The 9,763-nt window shown below is 57.2% G+C and overlaps 1 protein-coding gene across 1 annotated transcript; it reads left to right on the top strand.

Annotated features, from left to right (window-relative positions):
* The first annotated feature begins 2,868 nt into the window (after window positions 1-2,868).
* Window positions 2,869-9,404, top strand: LOC116464432 (CUE domain-containing protein 1-like). Its single transcript, XM_032147685.2, has 4 exons — window positions 2,869-2,967; window positions 3,702-3,894; window positions 5,284-5,367; window positions 8,041-9,404. Exons 2-4 carry the CDS (start codon window positions 3,753-3,755, stop codon window positions 8,073-8,075), a joined length of 261 nt encoding a protein of 86 aa, XP_032003576.1. The 5' UTR covers window positions 2,869-2,967; window positions 3,702-3,752; the 3' UTR covers window positions 8,076-9,404.
* The last annotated feature ends 359 nt before the right edge of the window (window positions 9,405-9,763 follow it).

Below are 9,763 nucleotides of genomic sequence, written 5' to 3'. Positions count from 1 at the left end.
TGTGTGATGTGGAGGTGAATACGGTGCTGCCTGTTTGCCCACACACTGCCAAGGAGATCAGGGTCTAGGGAAGCTGAAGACACGGGGGCAGGGAAGGCTGCCAGGAGAAACTGATGTCCAGGCTGTGACCTGAAGGCCACATTGGCAGTAATGTGGAGAAGCAGAGGACAGGGAGGCGCTCAGGCAAAGGAAGGAGCACTTGCAGAGGCCGGGAGGCAGGAAAGAGGGCTCATCTGGGGACCTCCTGGAAGTATCTAACGGCGGGTGAGGCTGGAGAGGCAAGCAGATCAAAAGCCCTGTGGCCCTCCAGGGAGCTTCCATCTTTTGCAGCCAGCGGGGAGCCATTCAAGGGCCTTAACCTGGAGAGCGACATGATCAGGTTCGATCAGGTTCGATCAGGTTCGTGTTTTAGGAAACTTCCTTTGGCTGCTGAGGGAGATCAGATTTGAGTGGGGGAATGGCCTGGCCCCCTTCTGCTACCTCCAGTCACAGGGGTGCCGAGAACCTGCAGATGGGGCAGAGTTTGGGAGTGTGGGTATTGGCCTGCTAGGGCACAGAGAGGCAGGGCCACCCTGGGGAGCGTGCTTCAAATGTCACAATCCCTGGGCCCAGGTTTTGCCTGGATGATGTGTGTGACCTGGGACATGGCTTGAACCCCCTCTGGACCGCAGTGTCCAGTTCTTACCAAAAACTTTACCTGGAAGTCCTGTCTCTGAAATCCCTTTCCATCAGGTCTGATGTTCCATGGGTAAACCTGGGGGTCCGATGGGGCTTGAAGTTGCAGTTTTGGGGTCCAGAGGCAGAGGCTCTGGGCTGGGAAATCCTCCCCAGCGTCTCTGTCCTTCCCCTCCCCCAGTCTGTCCTTCCCTCCATCTGTCTGAAAGAAAGACAGTCTCTGAAACCCAGGGGACCCTTCCACACAGGCCGCCTGCTGTTTTTCCGTTAAAATTACAGCCTTGGAAGTTTTTTTTTTTTATTTGCGTCTCAGCTCATTTCTGACATTCCTTTCCGACCACAATGGAGTTGCCTGGGCTGCCTGTGCTCAGGGCCCCCTGGCTCACGCAGCTGTGGGCTGACCTCATCTGTACCAGTGCCAGCCAAGGGGCCAGGAGGGGGCTGGGCCTGGCCTTCCTTCAGGACTACAGGCCCAGCAGCAAGGAAACTCAGCTGAGAACAGGGGCCTCCTCCACCTTGTCCCCTTCTCCACTTGGAGTCTTCATGGCTAGAGGGGTCCAGATGCACCTCTGAGGTTCTCCCTCCGCTGCTTTCCTGGGTGGCTCCGAGGTGTGGTTAAGTTGGGGGTGGGCACCCATGTCCCAGATGAAGACCCTGAGACCCCAAGAACCGGTAATACCCCTGGCGAGGGTCCCTCTCTGCTGTAGCCTGGGGTGGTCTGCGAGTCCCTGAGAGATGAGGCTTCCTCTCTCCCCATCTCTGGCCTTTGGAGAAAAATGAAGCCTCCAACAGTGACAGAAGGTGGCAGTGATGTAGAAAAGAATCTGGCCTGGGAGTGGGAGTCCCGGGTTGTGATGCAAGCTGCTCTCCAGACCATTCCCTCTCCCCGTGTCTGTGCAGCGAGAGGGTGGACGAGGCGTGCTGGGGTTCCCTTGGCTCCAGTCTGCAAGAGCTGAGCTCCCACCAGGCACTTAGCAGCTGGTTATCCCGTCTGCTGCCGCCCCCGCCCCTTCCCCTCGCCCCCGCCGCCGGCCACCCGCCCAAAATAGAAATGGAAAGGAAGTTACTTCCATAGTCAGCGGCAGCCCGGAAAAGCTCCCCTCCAGTGAGGGGGCGGGCGGGATTCCTAGAGCTGGAGACCAAATCAAAGCCAGGCCCAGAGCGAGAGCGGCCCCCACCGCCCGGCCCTCGGCTGCCTTCTCAGGGTGCCGTTTCCCTGATTCAGCGGAACACGTGTCCTGCGGTTGCCACGCTGCAGGCCGCCATGGAGCTGTGGGGAGCTCCTGGCCGGGCTCCGAGCTGCCCTGAGGCCCAGGGCGGTAGGGCGGGAGCCTGGGGGTCAGCGAGGGTGTGTGCCACCCCCTCTTCCTCTACTGCCTTGCCCAGCTGTTGGCTCTGCCATGGCACAGAGCTCCTGCCACACACACAAGGGGCCTGGAAAGAGCGGCCCCAGAGCACCCTGAGAGCGAGATCCCTTCCACACTCACATCTCCACGCACCTTTTCAGAACATTGCTAGGACACGGCCTCCTGAGGGGCTCCCCAGCACCTGGGCAGGGAGGCAGCAGTTTCTAAATAAGGAAACCGAGCCCTAGAGGGAACAGGGGCCCACCTGACTACCCTGCCGGCTGGTGGTTGAGCCAGAACTGGAGCTCGGATCTGCGTTACCCTCTGTAGGGATCCTGGCGTCCCCATATGCCCCCTCCTCAGCAAACCAACATGCAGCAGGCTGTGCTGTTGGTGGCTTATGTGTCTGTTCCTTTGGACCATACCTGTCACTCAGCACCATGAGCCTGGCACTGTGTAGGTGCTAGGATAGAAGCATGAAAGGATACGATCCCTGTCGTCTTTAGGGGACATTTGTAAACATCTGTGGCTAAATCCACAGAGTTCCACATGTGCACCGTGGACAGACAGCTCTGTAGGTCCAGAGACCTGGAAGGGCACTGAGTGACTGCACAGCATGAATGGCTGGGGAGTTCGCTGAGGCTGGTGGAGACATCTTCAGTGATGAGACAGAGTGACGGGCCTTTGCTCTGGAGGCAGTGGAGGCCATGGGAATCTCTGAGCAGGATCCGACCTGCCTGAGGACCTGGTGTGATGGGGCCAGGAGACCTGGGGTTGGGCTTAATGACTCCCTCTTCCCTGTCACCTCCCATCCCCTAGGACCAATGCGCTGGGCTCTGGAGGCCCTACAAGCCAGAGACGCTATCGGAACTAGAACCCACCACTGCTGGGCAACCTCCTGGATGACTTTCTCCGCATCCTGCCCCAGCAGCTGGACAGCATACAGGTAACGGGGGCCGCCCCCGCCTTCCACTCCCACCTGCTTGTCCAGCATCTCTCTTTGCCCACACAATTTGTGCCAGCCAGTTTTACTTCCTGATGTTTAAACCCAGGCTGAGCTATTTCTGTTGCCCTGGGTTCGTAGGGCAGGAATGCTGAACTGAAAGTCTCACTTCCTGCCTGGGCCTGGAGGTTTCCTGTCCTGTCCAGGGAAGGTGACAGCCTGAGGAGGCTGTCTGCTGCAGCAGTCACCTCAGGCTGGAGAGAGGCGGGCATGGGGTGGCCAATGGTGGAGGGCCAGAGCACCCCCTTCCTCCCTTGGGAAAGGGCCAGAGGCTGCTTCTTGCTGGATGTTGGCATGCCCCAAGGTGCCCCACAGCGGGGCAGGTCCACCCTGAGGCTGCTGGTGCAGGGAGAGGGTTGAGTTTGGGAATTGACCTATAGGCTGTTCCACAGTTTGCAGATTTCTTTTCAGGACTGTTCAGGTTGTAGATGAAGGTATGAGGTGGTCCGTGGCGTGGAGGAAAAATAGTTTTTAGGCTACTGCTGTGTCCCCTGCAGCAATGGCTCTGACCTGTCCGCTGGATTTTGGCTCGCAACCAGGTTCCATTAGGAGGTGTGAGCCTCAGGTGAGGGCTGGAGGATGTTGGACAGAGCGTGTGTGCAACCAGAGGGATGTGGACGTTTGTGCAACATGTACCCTTGTGTGTACACATTCGACATGCTCGCTCCCCTCCTCAGGGTAACGCTGGTGGCCCCAAGCCTGGGAGTGGAGAGGGAGGTCCACCTGCCATGGCTGGGCCAGGGCCCCGAGACCAGGAGAGTCGCTGGAAGCAGTACCTGGAGGACGAGAGGATCGCGCTTTTCCTGCAGAATGAGGAGTTCATGAAGGAGCTGCAACGGAACCGCGACTTCCTCCTCGCTCTGGAGAGAGGTGGGCAGTGCCTGCAGCCACTTCTCCCTGGCTGAAGAAGGAAGGCGATGCTGGCTTTAGCCTTCGGGCTCGGGAAGACACTGAGCTGGGGGCTGAGGGGGCCAGCTGCTTTCTGTCCTACTGAGGCATGACTCCCACCAAGTTATCCTGTGGGAGCCTCAGAATTCTGCCTATGGGGACCTGGGTCACTAGCCCACCCCTTTCTCCCTCGGGACTCAGAGGAAGAAGGGTGTGCACTCTTAGGCCTTCTTCCCTTTGCACACCTGCTCTGTGCCAGGCACTGGCCTTGGCACAAGGCAGCAGGGAGAAGAGCACTGCCCCTCCTCACAGAGCCCCAGCCGCAAGGCAGGCGTGATGTGTCGAGCTCTGGAAACAGAACGACTGGGTTCATGAATGCCAGGGCGGGGGAGGCTCTTGAGTGGAAGACCTTAGAGCGGGGGCTCTGGAACTTTGCAGGTATTTGGGTTGTCTCTGGGTGGGAGACCCTGCTCCCCAGCCTGGTTGCCTTTTCCCTGCAGGGTGGGAGTGCGTTTGGGGTAGAGGAGATGAGAGGGCTGCGGAGCTCTGTCCCTGTGACGGCCACAGCATGAGAGCTTGTGTGTGTAACCGATGATGTGTTGGTGGGGGAGGAGCAAGTTGTGGAGGGAGAAGGCTGGGCTGAGGCCCAAGGTGAGCCCCAGCTCTGCAGCAAAGGTGCTGGAAGCCTCAAGGCCTTTCCGTTTATTTTTTATTTTTTATTTTTATTTTCGCTCTTGTCACCCAGGTTGAAGTGCAGTGGCTCAATCTCGGCTCACTGCAACCTCCGCCTCCCAGGTTCAAGTGTTTCTCCTGCCTCAGTCTTTCAAGTAGCTGGGACTATAGGCACACGCTACCGCACCTGGCTGATTTTTGATATTTTTAGTAGAGACGGGGTTTCACCATGTTGGCCAGGCGGGTCTCGAACTCCTGACCTCAGGTGATCTGCCTGCCTTAGCCTTCCAGTGCGCTGGAATTACAGGCATGAGCCACCATCCCTGGCCGTGCCTTTCTTTTTAAATGAGGGGGTTTGGACTCTACAGTCTCTCTGAGTCCTTTTAATTCTGACATTTGAGATGGCTGTCAGGCGGTAGTTTCTTTTACTGCTGGTTCTTTGAGAGCTGGTAGATGTTGTGTGCACTCATATTTTGGGTGCCTGTGTGTGCTCATGTGTGATTCTAGGGACTTAGCCTCTAGCAAACTACCATGTCCCAGCCCAGTAGATGTTGTGTGCACTCATATTTTGGGTGCCCGTGTGTGCTCATGTGTGATTCTAGGGACTTAGCCTCTAGCAAACTACCATGTCCCAGCCCAGCCTGCCCCTGGGAGCCCAGGAGCTAACCTCCCTGACCTGTGAATATGGTCCTTTTCCAGATCGATTGAAATACGAATCCCAGAAATCTAAATCCAGCAGCGTGGCTGTCGGAAACGACTTTGGCTTTCCCTCTCCTGTCCCAGGTAACTTTGCCTTCTGGGGAAGAAAACCTAGAGGCATGGGGGTGCTCACACCCAACTTTGCTTTTGCATATTTGGAGTTTGGGAGGAGGGTGAAAAAACAGATTGTGGGAGGGGGCCTGGGCCCCCTCAGCAGGCTGGCGGGGCCGCTTCTGCCCCCACCTCCATATCCACTCCATTTAGCAGCTCTGGGGTCTTTCAATCCAGCCACTGCTGGGCTTCAGAGCCCTCAGCTGTGATCAAGTAACATAGGCTGGCTGAACTCTCAACCCATGCCTCGAGTGTAGGCTAGTCAAGGACACATGGCCAGGTGCGGTGGCTCACGCCTGTAATCCCAGCACTTTGAGAGGCCGAGGCGAGTGGATTGCTTGAGCCCAAGAGTTCAAGACCAGCCTGGATAACAAAATGAGACCCCCCCATCTCTACCAAAAAAGTACCAAAAATTAGCTGGGCACATTGGCATGTGCTTGTAGTCCCAGCTACTCAGGAGGCTGAGGTGGGAGGATCACTTGAGCCCAGGAGGTTGAGGCTGCAGTGAGCTGTGATTATGCCACTGTACTCCAGCTTGGGTGACAGAGTGAGACCCTGTCTCCAAAAAAAAAAAAAAAGAAGAAAAAGAAAAGGACCCCAAAATGCCCCATGGTGGGACTCAGAGACTAATAAGTCTTGGTCTGTGTCCTGGGGAAGCTTATGGTCTTGTAAGGAAAAATGCCTATTTTTCCTTGTAAGGAGAAATGCCCAGGTAGAACAAACTAGCAAAGCTGAGGACTTACTGATTTTAGCAAATGCATGGAAAAAAAGGAGGGCAGGATTAATCTGGGGAGTTGACTCATTCATTCATGATATAGCTGGAGAATATCTGCCTTCTGTTGGGCCCTGCGCTAGGTGTTGGAGGAAGAGGAATTTCTAGCTTTGGGTACAAGATGGTGGGAAGTAAGAATTGCCTGTAAAGAGGGCCAGGCCCTTCTGCTCCGAAGCTCTAATGGCTGAAGGAGGGTTGGATGGGGGTGAGGGGGCAGCAGTGCTCCTGGGATGCACAGACTACTGGGTTGAGCCACAGCTGGGAACGATGACCTGGTGCCTGTGTGCGAACAGTGGCCCCTCATCCGTCAGTGCCCCCTGCCCCACACGTACACAAACTGCCCGCCTCGGAGAAAGGCTCTTGCCTGGAATAGACCTTGCATCATGCAGTGGAGTTGGGGGTGGAGGAGCAGAGGGATGGGGAGCTGAGCTGATCCCAGCTTGAAGGGAGACAGTCCTGTGGAACTGACTCATAAGCAGCAGGCTGGGAGCTTAGGGCTCAGCAGATGTGCAGCTGGGAGTTTTAAGCAGGAGCCTCTTGTCCTTGATCCTGAATTAACTAGAGATACCAGGGCTGCTGAGATGGATCAGAATGACTCAAAGGGGACTGAGCAGGCAAGGTGACTGGGGATTAACCAAGTTGCAGGACAGGGAGCAGGGGCTTCAGAAAGGCAGCAAAAGACCCAAGTGGATGCTGAGTGAGCCCGGGAGACTCTGGGTGGCCGGTGGGGTTCTGACTCCAGGACTAGTCCCATTCTATTCCTACTCATTGTCTAATAGCCAGAAACCCTGTGGCTGGGAGGGAGCAGTGCCTCCGCCCTCTTTTATAGCACCAGCAACACTTCTGCGCATCTGGCTCCTACATCTGAATCTCCATCGCAGTTAGGCTTCCAGAGCGGCTTCGTGTCCCCAGCTGCACCCACGATTTTCTTTTCAGCCTTGGATGGCAACTCAGTCTCTCCTCCTGACTGCCCCCTTTCATTCTCTTTTCTGTTCCTTCCATTACCACCCTGATAGATGCTCATCACCTAGGTCACAGCCCTGTTCTCTTCACTGCCCCTACCTACTCTGATTATCCCACCACCAAAACACCACTTTAGTTCCATTTCTCCTGTGCTCTTTGAATGAATCTTTTTTTCTTTTTCTTTTTTTTTTTTTTGAGATGGAGTCTCACTCTGTTGCCCAGGCTGGAGTGCAGTGGTGCAATCTCTGCTCACTGCAACCTCCCCCTACCAAGTTCAAGCCATTCTCCTGCCTCAGCCTCCCGAGTAGCTGGGATTACAGGCACGTGCCACCCCGCCCGGCTAATTTTTGTATTTTTAGTAGAGACAGGGTTTCACCATGCTGGTTAGGCTGGTCTTGAACCCCCGCCCTCGGCCCGCCTCGGCCTCCCAGAGTGCTGAGATTACAGGCGTGAGCCACAGCGCCCGGCCTGAATGAGTCTTCTGAGTAAAGTCTTAGGAATTCTTCAGCCTGGTGTCTGACTCCTACCAAGTTCTGCCCCCAGTTTACTTTTCTCCACCTACAGGTCTCTGTGGCCTAGCTCCCCTGAGCTATGACATATTAGAATGGGCCAGGTACCCTCCCACCTTGAAGCCCTCCCCTACAGCTGCTTCCCCCCGGGATTCCATTCCTCCACTCCATCTCTTGCTGCCAGAGTCCCTGCGGCTGGGCAAGCTGGAATGGTTTTAGGAATTTGAATGGGGGGATGACCCAAGCAGAGTTCTACGGCTGACCTCGAGTCCCTGGAGAAAGGAGACGGCTTAGGTCTTTGGTACCTTCTCCCAAAACTGTCTCTCCAGGAACCAGTGACCAGGAAAGACCACTGGGTTCCCTTGAAAAAGACTCCTCCCATCCCCTTTTTTCCCCTACCAGATGCCAGCAGCTCTTCCTTGCCAGAGATGATCTGACCCGGTGGGGGCAGCTGGAAAGCAACACTGGCCCCAGCTGAAGGGCCCAGCTGCAGCCGGACAGATGGCGCCTGAGAACCGAGGCCCAGTGATCCTCCAGCCACAGTCCAGCCCAACCACTGCCACTTTCCATGGGACTTAGAACTTCGGAGTTGCTGCCTTGCAATTGGAGGAAGGACCCGAGGCCCCTATAGGCAGCAGCCAGTTACAGCCCCTTTTGTAGCCAGGCGTTCCTATGGTCAAAGAGTGGAAATGCAGGAACCAACCTCCCTTTAAAAAAAAAAAAAAATTCCAGAAAGCAGATGAAAGTTGGAATATGGAAAAGGGCAAGATGACCCCACCCGAGGCTCTTTGGCCTGAAGGTGGAGTCCCTGCCTCCCTCCGTTCCTTATTTCTCCTGTCGCAGACTCTGCCTGACCCCACTTCCTCAGCTCCCTTCTGGTCCCCCTTCCTCAGCTCCCTCTGGGCATTTGTGCCCTTCCCTTCCATGGCCTCCTGTATCTCAGCCTTCCCCTGGGGCTGCTGGCTCAGCACACAAGCCCTGCACCCAGCCTGGGTGGGAGGTCCCTGGCCAGTCCTCCAGGCAGTCTGAGGAGCTATGGGCTACTGCAAAGAGCATCTGCCGGCTGCCCCGTCTGGCCTCATCAGGCTGCTGCTGTTAGGGATGGGCTCACTCCCAGCAACTCCTCATCACCCAGCAGGGATGGGGAGGGTGGCCACCCCGGAGCTGGAGGACTTTGGGGAGGCAGAGTCTTTAATTTGGCAGCAGACAAAAGCCAGTTTTGGGGTCACACCACAGTGAGGGCTCACAGGGGCTCTGACTCCCCCAGCTGGACTGGAAGCCCTGCTGTCCGAGGGTGGGCAGCGGTGGGCCCTGGAGTGACCCCTTTGAGCAGGTGCAGGGCTGAAGAGCAAGGCAGAAAGGCCGCCAGCCTGGGTGGGAGCGCCTAGGGCAGAAGGGCTTGCTGGGTGCCCCTGAGAAGAGGGGGTGATCTCAGGAGAACTCTGATTCTAGGAACGCTTACATGGCACTGATCACTGCCACGGGGAGGGAGGCTGCCCAGCCCGCGGCCCCGCCCTGGACATGGGAGCGTGCAGACCTTCCGGAGAGCCGGGAAGCCTGGGCAGGCACGAGGCTTCGGCACGGCTTTGGGAGGTTGCGAGTGGCATCCGAGCCTTGGCCGGGCCCTGGTGGCCTCAGTGGCCCCAAGATCACAAGGGCGTAGCGAAGGCGAGCCGGCGATCGCACCTCGTCCCGCCCACCCTGCCCGGACTCCCAACGCCGAGCTTCTCCTCGCTGGGGAGGGCCGGGACGCGCCGCCGCCGCCGCCGCCGAGCGTGACCAAGTTTGGAAACGCGCGCGGGGCTGGGACGCTGGCTCGGGGGCCCTGCCAAGGAGCGGCCGCCCCCTCCGCTGCTCCCCGCGCCAGGCCTGGGGCCCTGGAGGGAGGGGGAGGTCTCCGAGGAGTGCCTCGGTCCCCCAGCTCGAGTTGCCGACGGGTCTCTGAGCCTTCCCCGCGCCAGGACCGGGCGCACTGTCGGGGAAGCCCCAGCCCCACGTCTGTGAGTGTTGCTTTGTTATCTTTTTTTCTCCTATGTGTGGGTTTTTTCTTGGAGCTGTTTCATAGGAATTTCTGTAATAAAGAGTTGGTGTTCTCTTGGTGCTCTGATGTGGCCAGCGGCGTGGG

This window comes from Hylobates moloch, unplaced genomic scaffold (genome assembly GCF_009828535.3).
Source record: "Hylobates moloch isolate HMO894 unplaced genomic scaffold, HMol_V3 SCAFFOLD_660, whole genome shotgun sequence".
Lineage (NCBI taxonomy): Eukaryota > Metazoa > Chordata > Mammalia > Primates > Hylobatidae > Hylobates > Hylobates moloch.
Note: the sequence above shows the minus strand (reverse complement) of the source record. Positions and strands in the feature narration are given on the sequence as shown.